At 38.0% G+C, this 26482-nt stretch overlaps 1 protein-coding gene across 2 annotated transcripts; it reads right to left on the minus strand.

Moving 5' to 3' along the window:
- Positions 1–1882: 1882 nt before the first annotated feature.
- Positions 1883–21650, minus strand: zdhhc1 (zinc finger DHHC-type containing 1). Of its 2 annotated transcripts, none has more exons than XM_053493217.1 (12): positions 21446–21650; positions 19141–19388; positions 18586–18838; positions 17832–18007; positions 17404–17505; positions 16463–16590; positions 15338–15493; positions 12600–12721; positions 10527–10615; positions 8203–8317; positions 7420–7522; positions 1883–5367 (listed from the first exon to the last, which is right to left on the minus strand). In XM_053493217.1, exons 3-12 carry the CDS (start codon positions 18802–18804, stop codon positions 4871–4873), a joined length of 1707 nt encoding a protein of 568 aa, XP_053349192.1. In that variant the 5' UTR covers positions 18805–18838; positions 19141–19388; positions 21446–21650; the 3' UTR covers positions 1883–4870. The 2 variants fall into 2 exon arrangements, with proteins under 2 accessions (XP_053349192.1, XP_053349191.1); XM_053493216.1 differs by having other exon boundaries at positions 18586–18841.
- Positions 21651–26482: the final 4832 nt, after the last annotated feature.

The raw sequence follows: 26482 nt of genomic DNA on the forward strand, positions 1-26482 counted from the left end.
CTCAGTTTCTGAAAAGTCAGGAAATGCATTTGAGCAACCATAAGGCCTTGTATAAATAGAGTAATGTTTACAGCAGTGTTTATCCATAAATGGCCATCTGATAGCAATCACCTGTTACAACGGATATATTTGGGCTTTAATATAGGAGTGTAAAGGATGTCTGTCGTCAGACCTGTTGCGTTTTTGAGCTTCAGCACCACTGCAGAATCTAGAATGCGTGTAAATACTAGCATAGCACCTGTCAGACTAGAGATAAACCCCATGACCTATGGCAATGAAGGCATTTTAAGGCATGCCATTCAGCGCAAAACAGGTGTAACACTCAACACTCATCACTCGCGACTGATGGCCGTTTTTAAGGGCGGGAACATTAAGTCAGCATGAAGTCTCAATGTCACCCAAAGATGGTTTGGAAAAGTTTGTGCTTGTCTAAGAAACATTTTAACTATCACATTTAATTATACTTAATACTATATGCTATAGTAAACACTAATAGTATTAGCACCCTTTAGGAAAAAAATGTTTTTGTAAATAGTTAAAAAAAAAAACAATAATAGTATTTTTATAAAGCAATCTTATGACACAAATTGTGTGTCATAAGATTAAATAAATAAACTATTTATTTAATTTTTATAACCCCAAAAATTACTGCATCTGCCATGTGGTCATAGAGGAATCTTTCTACAAAATAATAATCTCTAAATCTATATAAATAAAAGAGGTTTCGTCAGTACATTGGTCACAACTCGCTCTTCCAATGCTATCTTCATGTTACATACCTAAAAACATGTCTCAGAAAAATGTCTGTCTGTATTCCTGTATGTCTGTATGTCTGTCCAGCTGAGTTTGTCACAGCATCATGCAGTGGCATATGACTGGCTGGACAGAATTTAATTAAACGTATTTCAGTATTTGCCTGAAGTTAAACCTGCGCCATAATTTAAATCAAAATGTTGAGTAAAAGGGACGTTATGAGCAGTTATGGGCCAGATTATGTCACAGCAGACAGCTCTTTTGCCCTCGAGATGGGCGTGGCAATGGACATGACTCAACAGAACAAATCAATGTGATAATTTACTGTAAATACAAAGTACGTGGAGGACACAGTAATATATATATATATATATATATATATATATATATTAATGTGTATATGCATATACTGGATATATATACATATATTTTTAGTTATTCTTTTCTTTTTTTCTTCATGGTCACCTTTTTGACCAACTCAAAGAGACAAAACAATAGATCCAGGTCAAGGTATGAAATCCACAACTACCTCAAGAATTCGTAACCAATACAGGCTACAAAAACAACTGTAAAAATGGAACGAGTTGCAATGATTAAATGTACCATGTCTTCTGATTGCGATGTGATTCGTCCAATATGAAGGTAATTACCCTGAAACGGAAGCAGCCCCACCAAAAGAGCTGAACTCTATTCATGTAAGCTGCCTCAGGAGTCATGTAACCGTAACATGGGGCTAAAAGCTAATTCCGGCTTCATTACTCCGTTCTGGAATCCTGACTGGCCGCAACAGCTTTGTTTCAAGCCATGAGAACAAACTCAATAACAGTTTACAGGATGAATACGGTTTTACATCAACCCTTGCTTGTTTCCCATTAACCTGCCGTGCACCCACATTTCTAGACGAGTGTATTTTTCGTGTTGCCATGGGCACCACTTGGGAGGGACAGATGTTTTAAAGTACTCCCACACCATGTGTGCTTACCTCAGTGGAAGCATTCAGGAATCTGACCACATGTGGGACTATTATATACGACAAGCTTCTGATTTGTCATGTGCAGGCATGTTGGGTAGAACACTGACCATCTAAGGTTAGAATAAGCTTCAGGAAGCGTGAGACGGAATACAGGAATTGGATAAAAAGGTGTTTAATGTGTTACAGTGCTGTACAAGAGAGCAGGTTTCACAAGTAACAGATTATTAAAAATGTTAAAAAACCCAGATACAAGAGATTTCACAGCTGCTGTGTAATGGAAGCATGCATGCACATAATGCCGATAATGCTCACAATACAGTTGTATAAAATAGCGGATGATGTACTGTATGTCAAAGTGTCCTTTTATATAATTTTCCTGGAGAAAAAAGCAGCTCCATAATGTGGGTGTACTTTGGTTTTAGTAAACCACCAATAAAGGAAAATCTTAACATGAAGAGAGTGGTATGTAAAATCTGTAATGAGTATGTGTACAATGATAAATACTAGTTGACATACAAACAAACTTAGCTTTGATGGCTGTGTCATGTTTGTAACGTTAATAAATTTAGTTAGTCTTATGCAAGTCATCCTAATTGATGTACATACAGTATGTCTAATATACTCTAGGTAAAGTAATAATGAACGGTGGTGGGATTGATTTTTTTTCTCCAGGAAACATGAGTGTAATGATTGGTTAAAACCCTTATTGACTAAAATCGATTATTGATTGGTTTACTCAAACTGATGTCTGTTTATAGAATGGTTACTGACCCCAATGTGCCAAAATTTGACGACATAACTACAACTACTAATTTTTTACTTAAACAGCTGGACTATCTCTGGAAATCCCCTTTTTACTGTTAACAGAATTATAGTGCAGAAATTGTGTTTTTAAGATCTTTTAAAAACAACCTATAGGCATAGTGGTGTAGTGGTTAGCACTGTCGCCTTGCACCTCCAGGGTCTAGGTTCGATTCCCAACCAGGCTCGATTCCCGTCTCTGTGTGCATGGGGTTTGCATGTTCTCCCCGTGCTTGGTGAGTTTCCTCCGGGTACTCCGGTTTCCTCCCACAGTGCAAGAATATGCAGGTTAGGCTAACTGGTGTTCCAAAATTGCCTGTAGTGTGAATGAGTGTGTGCCCAGCAATGGATTGTCACCCTGTCCAGGGTGTACCCTGCCTCGTGCCCTAAGTCTCCTGGGATAGGCTCCAGGTCCCCATGACCCTGAATACAGGATAAAGCGGTATAAAAGATGAGTGAGTAAGTAAGTAAAAACAACTTGGGCGAGGAAACCTTACTTATTCAAAAATGTTAAATTTGTTACATAGATTTCATCATAACAATTTGTGTGTCTGTTTACTTCTTGCAAGTGCATTTGCATGTAAATCAGGGCAGCTTCATCTGAACTGAGAGTAGACTGGGGTGCGCTTTTACTCTCTCCACATTACTGGATAATGCAGGAAAATATCTTTTTAAGGTCAGTCCAAAAACAAGATGCCTTTTGTGATTATTAGAAATTATCTTAAAACTGGCCTGATCTATCTATTAGTATTGTCAAGACATACATAATATGACACAAAACAACAAACAATTTATTTTATTTCCCCCTTATTATTAATCCATAGAAAATATATAGTGACTGTGAAGCTTACAAAAAGAAAATACTGCATCAATTTACCATACAAGAAAAGGCATAGGAAGAAATAAAGGTACATTTACACTATGAGCCTGAAGTGACTCAAATTACATTTTTTACCCTAATTTGAAACAAATCTAATTTTTTTTTAGCTGTCTGAACCCACAAATCTGATGTTTTTAAGGTCGGATAAATTAATTTGTAATTATGAATGTGAACTGTCATAACATGCAAATGTGATCCGATCATTGAACAAAGAGACTTTAACGTGAACGTAGCCATAGTTAGGTTCCGGTCTCAAATGCCACACTTGCCGGTTAAAGATCCTCACACACAAAAAAAAATATATAAAGAAAGACCAAAATACTCAGCATGGTAGCATCGTCCACTGTGCAAGGTATTCACTGTGCTGATTTATATATTCATTCATCAGTAAAAACCTCACTAAGTGTCACAGCGGTTTAATCACTAATATGTTTACAGCTTAACCAACACAGCTAGCTCATTTTATTAAAAAATATTATGGCCAGGTGCAAACAGGAATAATAAAAGTGCGAAATGGTGGGATTGATTAAGCGTTTCGCGTGTGCATGTGGGATTGTCCAAAAAAAAGCAGAGGCCGTCGTAAATTGTATTAGTTAATAGACTTGTCAAACAGAGCTCGAATAACAGCTTCGTAAAACAAATCCCGAAAGAAAATGATTCTTTAGTGAAGCCCACATGATTTAAAACGATAAGTCTGATCTTAATTAACAGGAAATGTTTGAGCACAAGTGCCTGAGTGAGTAATAACTGTGAAGACCCTCGTCTGGTATCGCTAAACGCTTAGTCAGAACAGGAAGGTAATGCGGTTTTAAGGATCTCTACAAATACTTGGCGTTACATCGCGCCTGGTTTGCTCACACGCCATAGGCCTACTCAAAAGTATCTCAACTTAGTGTCATGAGTGTGGCCGTAAGGAGAACCGTAGGGCCTGGCCTTTTATTTAGGACTTGGGTCCTGCTTTAAGGAATGGGTGACAGTTCAGTATAAGAAACATTAAACATTGAACATTAAGTATAAGTTAGTCATAAGTGAGAAAATGTGCCACTGTAAAAACAACCAACATTAAATGACTGACTAAACATACAGGAATTATGAAAATAATAATAATAAAAACATTTTTATAGCAACAGTCAACAGATATTTCAATCTGCTATAGACTGTACACAATACATCAGCTTTGGCATTCAATATGAATTAATAGTTTTGTAATGATAAATAAAAAAAAGTACAAATACAATTGTGCAATGCGATGAAAGAAGTGATTAGCAAAAAGCATTGAAATGAATGAAACAGCATATATATCTGAAAAAAATCTGTACGTTCAAAAGCCTATACTCAGTGTTGGTTGCATAGAGTCTTTTTCTTTTCTCTTTTTTTTTTGCTACTGAGATTGTAGTGCCACTGGATTATTAATTTTATGATGCAGCTTATCTCTGGGAAGTTTAGCGAGCCTTTTTGTATTCCTACGCGAGTGGTGTGTGGAGTCTTGCCTCCTCTGTGCCTCTTTTCTTGCTTGTGTGCTTGCGTTTTCCCACATAACCGAGTCCGTCCTGTGCCCTAGCTCCATTGAGAGTTAAAGTAGTCTCTTCGCTTCTTTTAATGACGGAAACAAAAGGATTATGGGATGCCATTTCGAATCTCTCTTCCGCAGCTTTGCGAGATGCAGCCTTCCTTTTGGTCCTGGGCTGCGGAGACGGTAATGGCTGGAGCAAAACACGCTGTGTAGCGGAGGACTGGCTGACTGTAGTGATGGGCGCCCGTGCCGGCGTGGCGGTGCCCAGGCGTGCCAGAGCTACAGGGATCTCCTCCAAAGACTCTGCGGAATCAGAGTGGTACTCAGCCGGGGGGCCGGCAGCCTGCACAGGAGCCAGAGGGGGAAGAGTCACCCGCACAGGGAATGCTGGGAAAGGGAGTCGCTGGCTTAGGGATGAGGACAAAGTGGCAGCGGCTACGGAGGACTCTAGGGATCGGGATGCACAAAGTCAAAATGTACAAAAGTATTGCCTACTCGCACAACAAATGCAAACAGCACTGCAGAATGGTACTATTCACTAAAATAAAGTGAGATATTTATAATATGGCAACACAGATTGTAATTAGTAACAGAAATGAACACCACAGAACACTATGACTGAGGATAGATAACACACACTGCTTGCGCATAGAAAAAGAAAACATGATTGGGATGGAATGCCTATGATTCACAAAGAACGCCGCGACTATCACAATGCAAACATCCCACCACATGGGAAAATTACCCCATACACCATTACCAGTAGTTTTTTTTTTTTGCTTTAAAGACAGTTATACAGTGGATAATTATAAAACATCTTTCCTAAGACAAAACAACTCCATAACTGCAAATTTTGATGTAAGGTGAAAGATAGTTTAACACGTTTTTTTACCTTTGTTTGTCTTACATGCACACTTTAGAGTGGGGGTGGCAACATTTCTTTTTCACTTTGCATAATTAAAACTGTGATGCAATAACAATTTAGTATGAGATACCAACCAAAATTCCACGAAAGGAAAAACACAAACTATCACAAATTTGCCATATAGATGGAATTTCCCCCCTGTAAATAGAGAACCCCTGAACTATAATAAAAACTTAAATATGGATTGGTGTTTATGAAAAGATTCAATAAGAAGGACCCACTCTGTTGCAAAACTGTCATACTGTCACACAGTGTGGCAGAAAACCATGGAAGGTCAGTTAAAAATCACGAAGTTAACACCGAGCTTATGTTGTCATTTTAATGACTTGGGCGCAAGACAGGGTGCCGACACTGTAAATGCATTTGTTCACAAACTGTACTTAATCTCATCTTTATCCAATATACAAGGCCTGGAGTCTATCCCAGGAGACTGGGAGACCCAAGACAGAATACCGATCCATCACAGGGGAAAACACATACTACAGGGAATGCTAGAACCCAGAAGCGCGGTGAGAAAACTCTATGCTCACAGACCCGAGGTGAGAATAGAACCCTCGACCCTGTAGGCGTGAGGCCACAGTGCTAACCACCACATCACTGTGCCACCCGGGAGAATTAAATCAGACAATTTTGCCTGAAGAAAACAAATGCAGCGACAAGTAGCTAAGCTGACATTTGAGACGGAACTTCTCTTCTGCCAACTGTTTTGACAAGCATATTTGTCACCGTGCAGTGGTAAAGATAAACCGTACAGGTGAAGGAAATTGTGCAGAACTTCTTTTAAAACATTCTGCTGTTTTTGACATGCCTGCTGACGACACTGTCCCTACCATTGACATGCATTTTGCATCTTGCGGGCACGTACGGACACGCCACGTTAGTTTCTAAAGATGTGAACAAGCTATGCATCGGATAAACACAAGTGTTTTTTGGAAAAGTACTGCAAGCATCAGGGTGTTTAAAGGTTGTTTTCACATTAGGGTTCCAGGATCGTTTCCGAGAACACTGGACCCCAAAGTCTGGTTCTTTTTTATCAGCAAGAACACAATCGTTCACCTGAGCACGGAAGTGGATCGCTGTAAAGACACGACATCATCGGTGACATTGATCTCCTCTGAAATATGTACATCGATCTCATCCTCTAAACTGCATGGCCATAGCTGATCAAGTAGAAAGGCACTAAAAAGCGTTTGCTCTTGACATCCCCAAAAAAATGACATCCCCAAAAAAACAACAACATAAAAACATAAACATTAGGCATAGTACGAGAGTTAACATCATCGTTCTCATCTTCACAAAGCAAGTAGGTGCAAACTGTCACCTGCTGTATCGGAGTGTGTAAGTACGTAAGTGTACCAGAGTACGGAGAACAAAAACAATGTGTGAAGTGGGGAAGCCCTCATTCCTGGGCACGGTACAAATCAATCGTGCCTACCGTGAAAACACACTACTATTCTATTTTATAAGTGATAAACCTTAGAGAAATACACCAGGCATTTAGATTTTGGTTGTTAATTTATATAAATCATCAACTAAACACAAATGCTGATTGTGTCTTAGTGTTTGTGTGTTACCTTGCTCAGCTGAATGATGTGCCATGGGTCTGCCTCTGCTCATCTCTGTGACTCGGTCATTGTTCACTTCTGCTGGTATTTTATGCACTTTCTTCTTTTTCTTCTAAAGAAAAAAAAAACAGAAAAGAACAGTAGCTTAAACTTAAACATAATGGATCAGGTATAGTCTAGTTATTTTCCTGTTTAATAAACAATCTAACTCAATATATGGGTAGACCTTCCACAGGGAGGGTGTAATGAGATAAAATTCCATTGTTTGCCCTAGCTTCGGAACTGAGTGAAGTGGTGCTGTGTATGGACTTGTACGCTCATATCTAACCAGTATCTTGGGACAGGGTTCATGCAGAAATAAACAATCCTGCTTTTTATTCTTTTACTGTATGTTTTGGGCAGAGTTTGCTCATTCATATTCTATACTCCTTAAACTGGAGAGGGCCATGTGGACCTGGAGCCTATTCCAGGAGCGCACATGGGTGGGTGACACCTGGACAGGATGCCAATCCTTCACAGCGCACGGGCATGCACGCACACACACTTTGTGGGAGCTCTGAGATCTGTGTTAACTTGTAAAAGAAATATCCAAGCACGAAACCTTTAATGAATTATATCATTTTTCTTGTACAACTTTAGATTTGACTAAAATCTGAAGAGAGACGCCTATTACTGTATGAAAGCCCTGGTATGTTATCATCTCCAAATAGCCACACCACTTGTGCGACAACATGGTCCGTCCTGGTTCCCTAACGAGTAGTCCACGTGACCCTTGTATAGTCTAAGTCAAACCTGAGTGTTTTTGGACGGACGAGGCGCTGGTTTCTGCTCCGTGGACACAGTGGGGAGGAGATCCTCATCAGCCATTCTTTCTCGCGAGCGTCTGATCCTGCCGTTAACGTACAACCTTTTGTAAGAAGACACGGCCTCGGATTAGGACAGTACACAACCACGTGAAATAAACCAGCATACTGTATTCAGTTTTGTTACAGCCCTTTGTAAGGTGACCATGTTGAGTAAAGTATGATCGTAAAAGACGGACAAAATGATTTTAATTCTCCATCAATCTTTACAGCTATCCATCACAAATGATAGCAAACGGTGTTGACAATTTGAGCCCTTAGTTAAAACATTCCACTTGTTGTGATAGGTCAAACACAAACACACACCTCTATTTGTGGATATGAATACACACAGCATGTCCGTTAAAGTTGCCAAGTGATCTAATCTTATTAGTGATTCCCATTAGGTGATAAAGCTTACTCTCTCACCATCTCTTGATTTCAGTTAAAATGAGATCGCCAAGATGTTTCGAAACAATTCCCGGTAAAAGGGAATGCTTGCAACAAGGATAACTGATTACAAATCCTTAGGTAGGATTTCAACTGAAAGAGCAGTTAATTCATTAGTGCTGCCTGACTGTTTTGACCTTTCACATTTAATCAGTGTAGCAGTTGAAATTTCAGGGAAATGCTCCTTCTTCATCTTCTTTCGCCTTCTCCTTCTCCATTTCAATGTGCAAACTGTCATGAGAGGCATGGGAAAGCAAACCGGATTCACGCTTTGTTTGTGTTGTTTTAAATGCTCACCATGACAACACAACAAATGCCTGCTATTGCGAAAGTACATTCGGGTTTCATTCTTACAGGTCGTGTGCACGCCAGCTTCAAAATGTGACCACTGAACTAAAGATTGAGATCTGTCACACTTTCAAAACCTCTCACGGAGCTATATAAAATAAACAGTTGCTAAATATGTTCAGCTTAACTCTGGTTTAAGTAGAGATAGAGCCCTGGATGTGATACGGATTAAAAACGCAGACGCCACATCACTTTTTTTTTTTTTGCCCTATGCTGGCAAAAAGCAGAACTGTCAAAAAAAAAATAAAATAAAAAAAAAACAGTCACCATCACAATTTAGTTCCTGGCATAACCACAGGTTTTCTCTGTTTAATAAGCTACATTTTATTTCCTTTCTAGCGAATCTCACTGATCTAGTACCGACTTGCTCAATACAATAAAATAACATTTTACTGTAACGTCCTTACGTGAAGCAATGTAGCTTTATGTGGAAAAGTAAAAATAAACACAGCAATAAGCCACCAAACGATCATTCTTTCAACAGACTTAAAGCTCTGATTGATTTGAGCCAACTAGAGTAAAGTTAAAAGATATATAAATACATAAATAAATACGGAGCCTGAGCAGTTGAAGCAGTTGAGCAGTGAAAATGTTATGGCACCCATGGCGCAATTATTTTAGTTTTTGCTCAATTAAAAAATTTCTTTTGCAAACAAGTGTAAAAAAAAACTACATTTGACATTTAAGACAAACAGTTGCTGGATATGCAGTAGTAATGTGCAAAATCTAAGGCACATGCAAATAAATGCTGATGTCTTTAAAAAATAAAATAAAATAAAATAATAATATTATTAATAATTTTAAGGAAAAAAAAGACAAAACTATGATGCCAGGGAAACTCCAATTAAAAAAACAAATATTTGGAGTGATGACGCACTGAGGACCCTTTTAGTCTCAGAACACTGTGTACAGTTTTATACGGAAATTAGCTAGTAAGTTTTACTGAGCATCCTGCAGAACCACCCACAGTTCTTCTGAGGAATTTGACTGTTGTACCTTTTGTGTTTCTTTATTGCATGCAAACTCAGTTTCCTCTATTTATTTATTTTTTTGTGTCTGGAAAGTGGTCACTGCTTTTTTTCTGGCATATATATATATATATATATATATATATATATATATACTTTTTTACTTTTAATTTTGCGTTGGACTACTGATGTTTGAAAAACAGATCTTTTTTTTTTTTTTTTACTTAAAGTCATAGAATAAAAAAAAAAGGAAAAAGAAATCCATAGACACAGGGTGGCTAAAACTTTTGCATAGTACTAGATGTAATTGTATAATAATATCGTATACAATTGTTAATTCTGCAAGCACAAGTACAATGCAATCGCGAGTACTGAATTAAAATAGTTTTTGCTAAAACCTAATTAAGGATTAAACTTGATTAACGACTGAAGTCATTTTAAGATGAATTTTGACCGTCTTGTTGCCGGTCTTGTTTACATGTAAGCAATATGCGTTCAGTTGTCTTACTCTGGGTTTCCACGTGAGCTCCTCGTGACGGGTTCCTCCATCTCCATGTCAGGATTGGTGTAGCCTAGAGTTCCTGAGTAGCTCACATCCTACAAGTAAAACCAGACATTTGACTTATTTCTCAGAAAATTTAACTCCTACTAGGAATTCATCTTCAGTAAGCAAGTCGAGGTCTTGGATTGCAGAAAGGCTGGTTATGAGGTAGAGACACGATGCAGATGAGACGACATTTCAAAAAACATGTCCTGCACCATGCACGATCACTCAAATTTATGGCATTAAACCTCCAAGCACGTACCAGCCCACTATAGTTCAGGATGGTAGATCACCCTATTGCTTCACCATCAGCATTGTCTTGCTTAAGGCTTACCTTTACCTTCAGGACATAGGTGTAGGCCTGAAACTGAATATAAAGCTCTTTCAATTCAGCTCATTAGTAAATGGATTTTTATGCACCTGCACATCCACTTCTATATAATGCTTTTAAACAGCGACACAAAGAGCTTTTTGGAACCAGATATAGTCTATGGATGAAAACATTTCAGTATCAAAGGTTTTTTAACACGTTTTTAATCACAGATTTCCTGTTTAACCATTTCAGATGCAAGAAATACAGACAGCAAAGGCAAAAGCAGCAGCTGCTGAGATCAGCGAATTACAAATGAGTGTACTATGAGTTGATTCTACAGTTGTGTCCAAAAGCTTTAAGACAGCATATGCCATGCATTATAGCTCTCCATGAGAACAAAACAGATGATCTCAGTAATTACTTCAAGTTTATTTGGCTGAAGAGTTGTGCTATTAGCTGAAAACTGCCTACGTGACAATAGCATTCAACTCCTGGAGCCATGGCCTGAGTCACCTCCAGACCTAAACCCAGAAGAAAACTGTTGGACAATGGTGGAGAAGGCAGTAGCAGTCATAAAACTGTCTTCTCATGATCTCCAGGAAGCAATTAAGCAGGCATGGATTGAGTGAGTACCAGAGTACTGCAGATTTGACTCTATTTGACTCTATGCCCAGCCGGATCCGGCAGGTTTTGGAGACTTAAAGACATCTTACTCAAAATGAATTTTTGTACAGCAATTTCACTGAAGAAAATAAATTATTCTTATTATCTTGATTGTCATCCAAAATTTGAGACAGAATTTCACTTTTTTCCCCCCTCAACTCATGTATGCTTTTGTTATACTGAAGTTACAGTGCCCCCTTGGGGTGACAAACTGTAACTGAATGAGCTTCTTCATCTTCCTCTTCCCGCTTTTATTGAAAAATTCGCACATAGCAATGAAAAGAAAGAATAATTCCATAATTAATCCTTAAATAGAAACCGAGATCAAAATTTGCACGAATGCACGACACTATTTTGTTGTGAAAGGCACAAATTTACCATCTTGGTATCTAATTCTACATCCACATTTACACTGAAGACTATGGGTAAGTCACTAAGACTAAGGTTGAAAAAATGCATTTGCAACCATAGAATCATATGTTGTAGGGTGGGTGTTCACATGCTCACATCACACCATTGTCCAAGCAACTTTACACACAAAGTTACTTGTATGGAGCACAGACTCAACCAGACCTCCTAGCCATGCTGGTAAAAGTGGATAAAAAAAATCTTTTGCAAGACGTCATCATGGCATCCGACTGAGATTTTCCCTGACGCCTGGCGGAGACATTTCTGCCAAAATTTGTTGAAATGATGGAATGAACCGTGACAATTCAAAACAACCTGGTTGCCATGGAGCAAACTGCATCCATATGTAACACAGTGTCACATGTTTACCCAGCTTGCAATATTTTTTTTTATATATTAACCTAATAACTAGCATCTTTCACTGGCTAGAATATAAAATGATTGTAAAACCGTTAAAGTTAATGACTTAAGCGACTAAACTCACAATAACAGCCCGTTAGGAACATCCCATAAACCTGACGTGACTCAGTTTACATATACGAGCCTGAGAACACAACCAGGGAAGATTTCCAGTAATTGGGACCTTTGCGTGTAAACAGGCCTTGAACATCTACTTGTAGCTCATTCGAAACCTGTGTGTTTGTTTTGTTCACCTTAATGACGTTTATCTTGGGAACTCCAGGCTCATTCCCTGAGGGGCCATTGTTAATGTCTCTTGTGTCCGGTCGATGCCTCTGACGAACGATGTACTCATAGGTACTCAGCCTGTTCCACACTGACAGAAAAGAGATGAAGAGAGATAAATAACATGCCAACACAAAGCGATTAGTGAATAATTAGAATTTGCACGGTGGTCTAGGGAAACATCTGAACATGATGCGCTGCTGTATTTTACATTGAAAGCAGTTTAGACTGACACACTATGCTCAAGTGATTTTTCTGTTTGACCGAGGGTTTCCTGGTAAAACGCAAAAAAAAATAAAAATAAATTATCCTTCACTCTATGTGGCATGGACTAAGTTTCCTGTTATGCAAGTACACTCAATTAATATCAACCACACTCAACTGCTATGCCACTGAGGATATTATAGTAAAAATGTTTTCTGCTTCGAGTTATTTTTTTTAAGTTTTATTTTACTTTTTTTTAATAACAATATATCACATTTCTAGACATTAATTACAAGTATGAAAAGGTATTAAACCTTGGTGATAATTTTTTCGGCCACCTTTAATCACAATGCACTTTTATAGAATAATATTTTAAATATGGGCAACTGTGCAAAAGTCTTGACTCCTCCTTATTTATTTATATTTTGTTTACAAACAGCCAGATTTTCTTTTATCTTTTTATGTTATATGTAGTCTTGAGCAATAGTTCCCCAAGCGTCCTAAAGGACCTTCATGGCTCTCATTTTCACTCCAATCCCTATACCTAACCAGTTGTAGAGGAATAACTTAAGATATCTAAAATATAATTAAGATATATATAATAACTATAAATAACTTTATCTTTAGAAGGAATTACTTAATTGACTTAATTCTAACTTAAGGCATGAACCAGTAAGGTGTAGATGATGACAGATGTTCACACCGGTGATTAATATACCACTGATCCTGAATGCTGAGTGGCTGGAACAGACAAAAGAGGAAATGAGTTTGCTACTGTGCTTACCAATTATTTTTAATTGCATCTTTAAGCATTTTGCAGCCTGTTGCAGTAAAACATTTGCTGTCATTTATTTTATTTAAATTAACATGAAGAAATGAAGGATGGTGGGATACTTTTGCACAGTACTGTATTGATATTTGGTATTGTTCTAAAATGATATTAAAAAAATAAAATATACTTATTTTAAGTATTAATTCCTTTAAAATGTTGAATAATATACATATATTTATATCATAATCTAAATCTTTAAAATAATTGTTTTCTTTAAATTGTTTACCCCAGCCTTTTTATTTTCAACACATTCATTCCTCTGAATTTATTTAAGATGAAAATATTTGTAAATACTGTCACGGCGTGCACCCAAATCAATAGCGCTCCTCGCTCACTAGACAGGCGCCCCCCTATCTGCAGGTGTGCGAAGGTGTGGAATTAGGTACGGCTGGTAAACCATCACCTGCTAATGATTCCGGGCTTTTCCCCACGCTATAAAACACAGCAGCTCGGAGTCTGTTGGGAGACTGGACTTGCAGAAGAGCGGCATGCAAGCGGGGCAATAAAACGCGCTCCAAAGACTTCAAAGAGGCGAGTACGCCTTTGAACTCTGCAACGAGGGCAGCCGCGAGCTCGTGCTTTCACAATGGAGCCGGATTATGGTGACCCTGCCGCCGGAGAGGAAAAGGCCGCAGGGAGGATCACGTCTGACATCGGAGAGGACTCCCGTCTAAGGCCGCGCCCACAGAGAGAGCTGGGAGGGGCTGGTCCGGCTATTCGCCGAGAGTCAGCGCGAGTGGACGAAGCCACTCTGCCCATCGCTTGCCAGCCCATGCCCGCATGTCAGCGGGGCACTGCCCACCAGATCGGCACGTGCACATTCTTTCATTCCCTATCTTTTCAAACCTTTCCGTCTCCAATTTTAGCTAAATAAATTGCCCTTTTTCGCCTCGTGGCTGTGCTTTATGGTGCTGCCTGTGCAATATGGGTCAAACCCATTACAGTACCGATGGTGCCTACAGTCAACAATCATAAAATCTCTATCTTACACACACACTGATAAACACTGCAATCACAAACAGCACTCGATAGTTCCTCCAAAAGTCTAATTTTACTTGATTATTAATCAGGGTTTGTTATTTTACTGTTAATCGGGACTCAATAATTACAACTGTCACAATGATGGACTCTAGTCATTACTAATCACTCATCAGTAATTAGAATTCAAAATTATTTAGATTTAAAAAGAAGCATCTTTATTTTGGCAGTGTGCTTCTGAACTGTATTGTGTTCACAATAAGCAATGAACCAACACACACAGCCTAGGAAATGCTGTCTAAATATAAACTTGTTGACTCATCAGGTTTAAGCAACAATATGCCCTGCGTGGTGCTTAACTAAAGTGAGTGATCGTGACTGAACTATGGCTTGCTTTCCAACTATCTACTTAACATCTTGACATATTTTCCAGCATAACACAAAAACAATGTTTGTTTTTAATATAGAAGTTGCCTCTCCATGTTCTAGATAGCAATTAGCTTACAAACATATTACTATTGTTTACACCACGGCGGCATTGTGGCGTAGTGGTCAACACACTAACTAATTCTCAGTTGCGACTGGCCAGAGGGTGATTATTTTGATAATAAATCACAGCAGCAGGTGTACAGTAGAAAGGCTGAAACAGGTCTATATGGAAAGCCTATATGATACTGGATATAGCGCACTCACTGAGGTAGATGTGAAAACAGAGCAAATGGCCGAGTAGCAATGAGGAAAGAAGCCCCATGGTGATTGTTACTCCTGCCAGAGCGGGGATGGCTGGACCTGCTGTAGATACTGGAGCCACCGGCAAGAACACAAACCATACCACAGACTCATTCTTCACTGAAGGTAGGAGGCATAAAGGTGGGAGGCAAAGAAAAACACAAAGAGGAATATGAGTCACATAAACGTGCATTATCTGATTTTAGTGTTTACCAGTCAGCTACACACTACACTATACTCTTTATTAAATTTAAAATAGTTTTAAAGGTCAGATTATAGGAAATCCAGTGAGGATGAACAAATAATTGCTTTGTCTAATAATAGTACTATTCAGCATGTGTTGTTACTGTGATCGGCACAAGTACATAAATATACATCACCAAAAAAACATTTAATCAAACCAGAAGCAGCTGCAACTGAATGAATGAATAAATGCATACATACAAACATGCATAACTATTTTATAATTCATTTAGCAGGATGTAGCGGAAAGCGTGTAGCAAAATATTTAAGAGCTATGGAATTTGTACAGGCTTAAAAAGTCGGATGAACAAATTTGCTTAAAATATAATTCAGCTTTCCATCCCAAGCAATAAGATCAATCCAGATTTGAAAACCAAGGCACAACTTTTGTGGTCAAGGAGTGTTCAAGTGAAACTTGGACTTTTGATTGTGCAGAATAGCAAAACAGTTAATGAGATTGAAAATATATAATCCCCTGTTACACTAATGCACTTACAGCATGCAAGCATTTTCAATAGTGCTTGGATGCCATCAAGGTAGAAAGTTCACTCAGTATGTCCGAGTCATAATCGGTCTGTTTGCTTCACGTTTGAAACGCTGGCCTCCCAGGAACTCCTTTAATGGCCGAAACATGTCCAAGCATTCACATGTGTATAGCCATCTTCTTCACTGCAGCTAAGTCTCATCACCATACTGTGCTTGAAGTCTTCCGTATTCATCGATCAGTTTTACATCAGAAATTTCATCACAAGTCCCGGTTTTTACTTAAACGGCCCCTCACAGTGAATAGTTACAAAATTGGAAATGCCTTGTGTTGTAAGGTTGATGCATATCAGAACACTTTACCTTGCTGGAAGTGTTTGTCAGATCGAAGCTTCGATGGATCCAAAAAGAACTCGATGAAAACGTAAGTGGCGATGATAACAATTAAAAATATGCCCAGGAGAGCGGATATGACACTGTTGAGAAAAACCCTGCAATAGAGCAAAAAAGTGGACACTAAGAACTACGGAACAACATACTATTATAAATCTTTATAAATATAAAAGTGATAATTAATTTCATGCATGATAATTTTTTTAAATCATGAGTTGAAATCATAAAAAGAAAATCATACAGTAAAACCTCGGATTGCGAGTAACGCTGTTTGCGCTACACACACAAACCCCTCCTACTTTTGCCTTCGCATAGACGCACAGGCTAATTTGTTCTATTTTTACTTTACAGCAGTGATTCCGTTAGTGTGTCGCTTAATCAAGTGTCATTAGACAAACACATACACACATACTGTACACACACAGCGCCTGCGCACACAAACGGAAACACTTATCTGTCTGGGATTTATTTTTAAAGTGCAGGTTAATTTGTTTTATTTTTACTTTATATTTCGTTGTTAAATATATTATTATATGAAAATATTTTACATATTTTATGTATTTATTTTTGGGGGCTGTGAAACAAATAATTTGAGTTTCCATTATTTCTTACGGGGAAATTTAATTTGGTTTACGTTTTGAAATACGAGCCCGCTTCTGGAACGAATTATGCTTGTAATCCAAGGTTCTATTGTACTTTAAAAAAAATTAAAATAAAAATCTCAACGTGCTACGGTAAATGTTAATAAGATCCTCATTTTGGCTTTGCTTATGAGGAATGTAATTCTCAGTCCTGCTCTCTGTAGCAAAACTGAAAAGTGCCAAGCTAACAAGGCATCATGAGAAGCCATCTGTTCTCTCCTGCGTTAACAATCTCAACATATTGGGTATTCATTATTCACAAGGTCTTACCAATAGTTTCTGCTGCCCACGCAGTTGTTGAGCCATCTGCAGTGGTGATCGAAACTGGCCACACACTTATTACAGGCGCTGCAGTGTTTGGATTTCGGCCCTCTGAAAACAACAAAACAAAACAAAAAATGCGTAAATCCTGGTAATAAAACAGACTCAAGAGAAAGCTCTTAGTAGAGTGCTTAGTAGATAAGAGATGTGAAGCGTGGTAGCTGCTCATAGCAAACACTGTACACTTCTGCATGTTTCCTATTCCCTCGTTTTAAAGGCAAACTCTTATCTAATAACTTTAGAGTTGGTTTTATTTGCTGAACGGAGTGCATGATGAACACTGCTCTTTCATTTTCAACATTCAGAGAATCTCTCTTAGTGCTTCACTGCTTTGGACAGGCCAGGAAATGTTCCCGCTACGCTCAGTGCATACGTACACATCCACCTCACATAGGTAACAGTGGCAGTTCTCGATGACGTGTGCGTGTTTCGTGCGGTCGAACACAGGCAGGGGTCCCCTGTAACTCTTTGCTCGGACGTTGTTGTCCGCAGGGTCGATGGAGACAGCAGTCAGGTGCACAAGCAGGTGGCAAACAAATGTGATGCCTGTACACTGAACACTGGGTTAAAGTCGAGTAACTGTTGAAGGATGTAAATCAGAGTCAAATATAAAAGGGAAAAAAATAAATACCTTTTACTGGTACTACTGTATGTGGCCAAAAGCAGAGAAGAATAACCCATGGAGGGTCCTGTAAATCTTGTAAGTTTACATATACTTTATATTTCTTTTTATTTCTTTATATTTCTTAATATGGTATTAACATTCAGCTCCTTTTTCATCATCTTGCTAATAGACAAAAAACATTGCCTTATTTTAGTGACACAAAATATGTGCATATCTACACTAATCCAATCGAGCACCTATGGGATGCGCCGGACAAACCAGTCCAATCCACAGAGGCACTTAATACTTGAGCACCAGTATGAAGTCTAGTCTGTTATTATTTGAGCTGTTTGTTTACTGGTTTTAGTAGTTTTCCAATACTGGGATTTTGTCTGTGATCTGGCAACCTTTATTTCGCAATATGAGGGTTAAACTTATATGTAAACCGAAACATGCATGTACTATTCCGGATTATTTTCCTACCTCTACGTTGTATCCCATTTATCCAAATTCATCACAAAGGATACAATATAGCCGGCTGGGATCCAGTGTGACGGTAGCAGCGGAATGAAAACTCCAAAGCCTATGACTGCAAAATAAAGATAGAGAAGCCATGCCAGCAGCTGGAAGGGGTGAGGAGGCCAGCTCCACCCATTCGTTCTGGAGCACAGGGGCACGTCGGCTTGTCTGGGCACGCCATCGTTCAGAGGCACCGTGCGGTTTGAGTTCCTGCTGCACAGGTCCATGAGATGAGACCCGAGTTCTCCTGTCTCTGAGGCACTCCTGCGTTAAAACAGAAGCACACACTTTTTAAATAATTCTAAACACACTCTACTGTGCTTTTAGCTACGACAGTAAAATAATTATGAGCACTATGGCTGCATTACAAGTCTAATTTTGGCATAGGAAATGCTGAGCAAGCAAAAAAAAAAAAAGGGTGCTATATGCATTCATCAAAAAAATCTTGATAAAGAAAAAGAATATAGGTTTTGCTCTAAAGCCGGTTTCAATTGTTTTCTGCTGTAAATTTATACACAATTCTGAATTGCATACCTATTATCATTATAACAGAATTAACTCACCTATTTACTTATTCACGAGTGGCTGTCCATCAGAGTGTCTGTAACTTATTTCACCTCATTTCAGTCTTTGCCATCTTCTACCGTTAAAAATGCTTGCAGTCTGTTCGTGTCCATCACCGGCTCATCGACTTCTCCATTAATGCTTTAGGTTTTTTCTTCCTGAAGTATTGACTGCTGACAAACACCATCTCCATGCTCAGGAGTTACACATGCACGTCATGAAAACACATCATGTTCAGCTGGGAGAGCTGTCGGTGACAAGACATGAATTATCATTCATGTTACATGATCTATTTAAGTATTTATTCATTCACTCATTTATCACAGAGTAGGTTTTTTCCCCACACTACATGAGCCATAAGACTTCAGTTTAAAAGCTAATGGATATGTTTAACTTCATGTACAGTACTGTGAAAAAGTCTTGAACCACCCTTTATTTCTTTATTTTAAATTACTTTAAATGATAAAGATTACAGTAAAGAAATGTTTTACTGTGACTGGCTGCAAAGTGACTAAAGATACAACTTAAAAATTGGTTGTGTATGTTACAACCTCAGCAGCAATCTAATTTCCCCTCCTGTCTGTTCCAATTATTCAGCATTCAGCATCACCAGTATACTAATCATATAAAAGCTATACAGGAAGTCTAGGAAATTATTCCTCAAGAATATATAAAAAAGAAATACAACCAAGTCTGGTTCTTTAAAGGCAAAAATATGAAAAAATGAAGAGTGGCTCCACACTTTTTTTATGTGTACACAGGTTAATTGTTGCATGCCATGTTACACTGCATGCCAGATAGACTCAGATCGTTGTAATGTAATTTACTTGAATTTTAATAATTAGGTAAAGGAATGCCTTATCTCTATATAAATAAATGTAGATGTCAGTAGGCTAAACCTGTTTTTGCGTCATCATACGTTATCTCTATCGCAAATAACATACAAATAACTCCTGAAGATCAAGGATATCTACAAAAAAATAGTTTCTACATGCAAAAAAATACTATAAAAAGCAGTAATTAATGGAATCAAGTTACTAATTGCTTAAAATATAGTCTCAGGTACAGTTTGTCCAGTTTAATAAGGAAATGAGCTGCATAGTTTTACTGAACATCCTGCAGAAGCAGCCTCAGTGCTTCTGAGGACTTTGTCGCACCTAATTATTTTTCCATGCATGCAAAACTAAAAGGCTTTTTTTCCTTTTTTCATCCAAAGAGTGACCTTTTACATAATTTGCTGCTTTCTTTTCTGGGCTACAGATATTTTCCGTACTAATGTTTGGAAATCTGATTTTGTTGTTTTTGTACTGACCTAATAATGAAGTCATAAAATAAACACATATAATAAAGATTGTATCAAAGGAAAAAAAAAAAAAAAAAAAAAAACAGGGTGCCTAAGACTTTTGCACAAATAAGATTTATATTATTATTAAATAAAATTCTATTAGGAATTAAAGAACAAAAAAGTCTAAGTTACTTGATTAAATAAATTTTTCCTTGGGTTCTCTCCCTTTTTAAACATTTACATTATATTTACTCACTCGCTCATCATCTATACCGCTTTATTCTGTATACAGGGTCGTGGGGGCCTAAAGCCTATCTCAGGAGACTTAAGGCACGGGGTACGAGGCGAGGTATACCCTGGATGAGGTGCCAATCCATTGCCGGGCACACACATGAGAGAGCACACACACACACTCTCAGGAAGGAGGAAACCCAACAAGCACGGGGAGAACATGCAAACTTCATGAACACAGACCTAAGACCGAATCAAACCCTGGATCGATTTGAATCGAAGGCCACAGTGCCAACAATTCGGCACAATATTTACCAGGGTCTAAAAACAAATCTTACATTTTACATCTCCGTCACCTCACATGTTGGAATTTTGAACACTGGTTGAATGTTTTTTTCTTTCTTTTCATAAACAGTGAAATATTGATATTTTAGCACACAATAAAAACAGATCGGTGCATTTTATCACCATTATCATCAGATGCAGTAAATGAATAAGTAACTAATTATAACTATTATTAAGTAAATGCTAACTTACTTAATTAAAAAATAATAATTTATCCATTTTATTTTAACTGGCTGGTTTGCTGAAAGTATTTATTTATTATTATTTTTTTAAATAAACTAAACCTGCCCCAGACTCCAGAGCTCACATCTCAGGACTTTAGGGAGGAAAATCCATTATAAATCAAACTATCAGGAACAGAACAGTAAAGTAAAGCAAAAGCACAACATTTTTTTATATAAAGAGAAGGTTTAGAGTGGAACAGAAGTGGAGAGATGCCTTACTCTTCACACTGCAGCTGATGGCTGAGGATCACAAAGCAGCTTTTATTATTCCAACTGAAACCCTGAATACACACAGCGAGCAGCGAACACTCCCAAACTGACCGCTAATGCGGGTAGTTACAGCATTTATTACTCCAAACTGAACGGCTACTTCAGTCGTTAACTGTAAACTTAGCGGGAATAAAGATGCTCTCCAACACGAACAGCCTGGACGGCAATAACAGGCATGAATCAGATGTAAACCAGATACAGAGATGACGTACTTCCGGGAAAAACACACACGCGCGCGAGGGTTTCAAAATAAAAGTTTTTTTTCTTACTCTACAGTACAGCAATACAATTTAAATTATTTATTACAAATTAGCTAAATAACTATCATGCAACATTTATTTATTTGTTTGTCTTTAAATATTTACTGCAGTGATGTTTTTTTCTCTCAAAGCATACGCTCTCCTTAGCCAACATTCCTTACCCATTTGCCTCAGCAGTTTCAAATGAATGTTTTTTTTTTCTTAATGTTTTCTAAGCCACACAGTGACCTTTGAATCATTAAAGTATAAAAAAAAATATCTAACTTAAAGCATGAACCAGGTACAGATGATGACAGATGATATGATCAGGCCGGTGATTAGTATACCGGTGATGCTGAATGCTGAGCGGTTGGAACAGACGAGGAGGGAAATGAGGTTGCTGCTGAAGTTATTACATAAACGAATAATTTTAAAATTGTATCTTTAGCAGTTTGCCACAGTAAAATATTTTTTCCATTTCTCTGTTTTAATTTTCATAATTTTAATATAAATAAACAAGGGGCAGCTTACCACTTTTGCACAGTACTTCAAATTAGTCAGGAATCAATGATCTGCTCTGTACAACAGCACAGCTGAGAAAGCAGAGGTTGAAATCACAGGTTTATATCAACGCTTTTGTATTCCCAAATGTATATATTTACGCTAAGCGTGGTTCTTTTACAGACTGTGGTCACAATGTTGGATGCAAACAAACGTTCAGGATGACTTTAAATACTGTAACATTGCAATTTGCCATTTTCACTGGAAATAATCTCAAATCTATCCGAGCACGATCATGTGCCTGAGCAAAATCAAGCTTTAAGAAGGCATGGGTTTTCCATGCTAATAGTAGAAGAATTACTGTCCTGCCATGACTTCAACCCCACTAAATACCTTTGCTACGAACTGGATCACTGACTTCACCCCAGACCTCCTCACCCAACATCAGTGCCTGACCTTACTAATACTCATGTGGCTGATAAAAACAAATTTCTTACACCAAAAACTAGTGGAAAACCATTATAACAACAAACAGCACATATGAGTGTTATGGCCAGCCAATAGTAATCTATGCAGACTATTTCCTATAACACAATTCCTTCGGGTGGCACAGGTGCTTTAGTGGATATCACTGTCGCCTTACATCTCCAAGGTCTGGGTTCGATTCCTGCTTCGGTTCTGGAATTTGCATGTTCTCCCCGTGCTTGGTGGATTTGCTCCGGTTTCCTCACACGGTCCAAAGACACACAGATTTGGGTTAAATGGCATTCCCAAATTTCCCATAGTGTGAGAATGAGTGAGTCGGTGTCTGTACTGTATGTGTGCCCTATAATAGAATTGCACTTGGTCCTTGTGCCCTAAGTCTCCTTGGATAGTGAGGCCCCCTGCAACCCTTTAACCCATACAGGTTAAAGCAGTGTAAATGACCATGAGTGAGTGAGAATTCCCTTAGAATTCTCTCACTCAATATAACAATCATCAAACATTAATAGTACCAGCTAACTAATTAAATGTACTATTTTGCACTTGCAGCTGTATTACATGTGTGATCCCAGCAGATAGCAGCAGAGTGATGTTCATCCACCTAACCACAGCAGCAAAGGAAAGTTGTGGCTTTGTTGTTAAAGCATTCAGCTGCTTTTCAGACGGTTGTGAAATCAAATCTTTTGGGAAAGAATTGTGTATTAATGTATTATGAACATTATATAACAAAGAACCATGTAAAATTTTAATCCAAAGGGTCTCAACCTATTGAAATATAAAAATTAAATGATATATATATATATATATATATATATATATATATATATATATATATATATATATATATATATAATAAAAAATCAATCATTGTGAATGCTGGGTCTGCAGACTTGCCAAAGTTCACTGATTTCATCTAGAAATATTTTTCCAGGAGTTTTGCAGAAATGTCTCTCTTTGTCAGATCAGACATCAAAATACAAACATTCCGCTTGTTTGCTTTCGGGTTGTTTGTTCCCAATTTGAGGAAATTGTCAAGATACTGATGCATATTATGCCAAATTGGCTCAAATTAGAATGCATGGTAATTGGTAATTACTCCGGTATGTAGGGCAGATTTTGTTTACTCGTATTGTCCTTCATGGATGAGTAACCCAGAGGCCCACAGATATTTCATTTTTGTCCACACATTGCTCTGACATGCTTATTATATGACATTGAGGGCTTCACACTGCACCGAGAAGTGCAAATGGTCTCGGCCAGGAAATCGCACCAAGTGTAACACTATTGCAAGTAATGTGTGGGTGAGTGTTTATTACATTAGGGAAGAGAAGTGTGCACAGTGTCCTGCAAAAGAATTCACCCCCCACTGAACTTTTATAATGCTACAATTGCAAAATAAAAAGTGGACTTAATTGGGATCATATGCCATGAATCTATACGTATATGATTTCTGTGAAACACGTTAATAAGTCCAGCTGCTTAGTGTTAAGCACTATCATAGCACATAGTATGACGGCAAATCAAATCCTATATCTATCAGATATCACCCAAATGAGAATGGGTTTCCTGTTGAGTCTGGGTCATCTCACAATGAAATTAATTGAGTTGAATTATCACCTTACTTCTTTATGGTTGGGGGTTCAAATCCTGCCTGTGATCCAAATACATTTATGGTACTATAGGTTGATGGTGTTTCCAAATTGCACATATTGTAGTGTGTGTGTGTGTGTGTGGATGGGTGGATGGATGGATGGATGGATGGATGGCTGGCTGGCTGGCTGGCTGGCTGGATGGATGGATGGATGGAAGTCCACTGGTGTGCAGTTTTCCAGCACTTATTTTGATAGCACCTTGGAATGATACTGTTTATTTGCATAGGCTCTCCAACCAAATACGGATTCTTACATCACATGACATATTAAGCCATTATTCATTTAACCATGTGACTTCTAATAGCATAAAGGATTAATGTTAGGAATCTTACTGCAACAATAGGGTGAATACTTCTGCAATTATAATGTTACTGTATTGATATATGAATTATTTCACAATACTTATAAATAAAAAAAGGAATCGTTCATTTGTTGGTGGGGGTGGGGGGGTGTTGCTGGGGCAGCACTGGTTGACTTCATTATTGCTTGGTTTAGATAATTGCTTATGTAAGTGTCCTGTAACACTTATAAAGAATGTATGATGTAACAGTCATTTGTACTGTTTTGTTTGCCAAAGGACAGAGGCCTCTACCAAAAAAATGCCATTTTCTTATAATTATGTTCTATAATAATTCAGGGCTAAAGCAATCCATAACAACCCATCATTAACTTGCTGATGTTCTTTTTCCAGTACTTTTGCTTCCAAACTGATCAGGGGTAATGATCAGTAACTCACAGGGGCACTGTGAATGGAGGCTCATTTAGGGAGACTTGGAGAAGAGAGTGTATGTTAAGAGAGAGTGAGAGAGAGAGAGAAAGAGTGTGTGTGTAAGGAACATAACATCAACCTCAGTCCAGGATTTCCATCTGTCCCAGAAACCAGGGGAGAAACAAATCTTCTGCCATTACTCAGCACATCTATTCTGTCAGGGAATGCCTCAACTGCCTTGTTTTGCTTGGCCCAGGAATGTATTGTTCATTTGGACTTGCTGTTTAGTAGCAATGCACCTGTTTTAGCACTGAGGGCCTACAGGGTTCAAGCGAGGACACTTGATGGCCGCTTTGCATAGCGTATTCAGTGTGACATTCCTTGAACGTGTTATACAATGTTTGGAAGCAGCACAGAGCTCGTTGCATGCGATGCAGTGATTTAGTCTCTTCGACACAACCTGACAATATCCTACAGGGTGTCCGCTAAAACAATGAGCTATTTCCATCTCCATTCTCCCTGCCAGAGGAAACGGATTTCAATAGGTTTCTTTTAAATTTGGAGGACCTAGGCAGACCTGGCACTAAGCCGTGGAAGGACAGGATAATACACCAACTTTCACTTACTTTAGGTCAGTAAACACAAAAACTTTTCTTTTTTTTTTTAAGTAAGAGAAAGTAACAAAAATGATTAATGATTGAGGCTGTCATTATTATAATTGTCAGGCTCTCTCAGCCATGCACATAAATGAGTGCTTTATGGAGCTTAAATAATACCTGCACTGTTAAATACCAGCATGGAAAATTTACTTTATTTTATTTTATTAGGTAAGACCAATTTTAAAATGATCTAGCAGGATATTCTCATAAAAATATAAAAGAAAGTGATATTATTTTATTTTATTTCATTGCACAGCCCAAGATTTACTTCTTGCCTAAAGCCAGCTTTTCGTTCATTACCTTTATAATGATGCATCATAAAAAATTTGTTCATGTGTTGAGATATGAACTCTCATAACATACAACATGAATAGCAATTTAAAAAAGTGACAAATAACAGTGCTGACAAAATTCTGGCAGTGTCAAAAATGCTCATCTAAAATGCACCAATAGGAAGATGGCATGTGATTACAAAATTTTATGAGACAGCTTCATACAGAAACTAGTGGCAATGACACCTACTGTAGGTGGAAGCAAATTAGACCACTTTAAAGAATGTTAGTATGTGCCAGCCTATGGTTCTGCAAGCACATACTGATGTGCTTAAAGAATAATATTCTTTAATGTAATCAAAGAGCAATAGAATCTTTCTTATATAATTCTAAAGCGTGTATAGACATAATCGGACAGCTTATTATACAATCAATCTATACATTATCTAAACCATACTGTATGTAGGTTCA

Source organism: Clarias gariepinus, chromosome 3, assembly GCF_024256425.1.
Source record: "Clarias gariepinus isolate MV-2021 ecotype Netherlands chromosome 3, CGAR_prim_01v2, whole genome shotgun sequence".
NCBI lineage: Eukaryota > Metazoa > Chordata > Actinopteri > Siluriformes > Clariidae > Clarias > Clarias gariepinus.

Excerpts from the sequence above, each read along its gene's own strand:
- zdhhc1 (XM_053493217.1), bottom strand. The coding sequence starts at position 18,804 with ATGGACCTGTGCAGCAGGAACTCAAACCGCACGGTGCCTCTGAACGAT. Across the intron at positions 16,591-17,403 it reads GTGGGCAGCAGAAACTATTG|GGTTTTTCTCAACAGTGTCA; the intron begins GTAAGACCTTGT and ends GCTCTATTGCAG. Across the intron at positions 15,494-16,462 it reads TGACAAACACTTCCAGCAAG|TGAAGAATGAGTCTGTGGTA; the intron begins GTAAAGTGTTCT and ends TCCTACCTTCAG.